Source organism: Penaeus chinensis, chromosome 32 (assembly GCF_019202785.1).
Source record: "Penaeus chinensis breed Huanghai No. 1 chromosome 32, ASM1920278v2, whole genome shotgun sequence".
Taxonomy (NCBI): domain Eukaryota; kingdom Metazoa; phylum Arthropoda; class Malacostraca; order Decapoda; family Penaeidae; genus Penaeus; species Penaeus chinensis.
In genome coordinates, this window is record NC_061850.1 from 22,950,499 (window position 1) to 22,951,519 (window position 1,021).

The window sequence follows — 1,021 nt, forward strand, 5'->3', positions numbered from 1 at the left end:
GCGAACTGTGACCCGGAGCCGAAGGATAACACGAGCATGAGCGAGTGTAAGGCAGGAAGCGACGTCCTCCCGCGCTCCTTCCCCCGGCCCTTCGTCAGGAACCCTCGGAGTGATCGCCCCCTGACTTCCCCGATTGCCCTTGATAGTCCCTACGTCCCTCCTGTTAAGAAGGGTGAAGTGGGAGACTTTGCCGATGAGAAGGAATACAGATTGTCGAGAAGCAGCGTAGGGTCGAGCTCGTGCAGGGCCTCCCGCTATGCCGCGTCGCAGGAGGGCCCATCCTGAAGGGGAGTTGGGCCACAGAAGTACCTGGAAATTCGATCTGCGCCGAGTGATGCATTTCAGGTCACTTCGTTCGTTCAATGACGTGACGCAAGAATACAGTCACAGTAAAGAGGATGGTGAAAGAGTGAGCAAACCCACGTGGGGGAAATCGAACGTTGGCACAGGGAGGAAAATTAATAACCGGCTGAGGAGGACTGGAAAATACGCGACTGAGATCACAGCCACTGCTCGTGAACGTATCTCATATTCATCCGCGTGTGACAGTTCCATCGTGGACACAGAATTTTGCGACGGTGTTGCTCAGGACAAAACTAGCGCAAGACTTCGCATTTCTGGCGCAGGGCCTCCTGGAAGCCTTCTTGTTTCTCACACCATTCCAGCGAACACAGACCTATCCAGTAATACCGACTTGAACAAAGCCACCCATGCAGATATAATAAGTTCCTTAGGTATGAACAGAGTGAGCAAAACCGCTTCACATGTAGACCTAAAGAGAGAAATATTTAAACAACAAAACAAGCAAACGATTGAGAAGAACGAGACCGGATTGCCGGGAAAACCGACGCATGACAGCGTGGGATTTGACCTAGCTGGCGGCCCATGCAAACCGAGGTCAAGGCTCTGTCGGCCGAAGAAAAGAGAAAGGCGATACCTCAACTCGGGCGTGCCCCAGATGGGTCATGGGCACGGAGGCGGTCGCAGCAATCGGAAACCATTTCCCAAAAAACGCCTCGAG

General features: G+C 53.3%; 1 protein-coding gene across 1 annotated transcript in view; it reads left to right on the forward strand.

Moving 5' to 3' along the window:
- The first annotated feature begins 256 nt into the window (after positions 1 to 256).
- LOC125042754 (relaxin receptor 2-like) overlaps positions 257 to 1,021 on the forward strand; it is a 26,785-nt gene continuing 26,020 nt past the window's right edge. Inside the window, exon 1 of the mRNA XM_047638613.1 lies at positions 257 to 1,021. This exon is cut by the window's right edge and continues 254 nt beyond it. Within this exon, the coding sequence (XP_047494569.1) occupies positions 257 to 1,021 (765 nt within the window).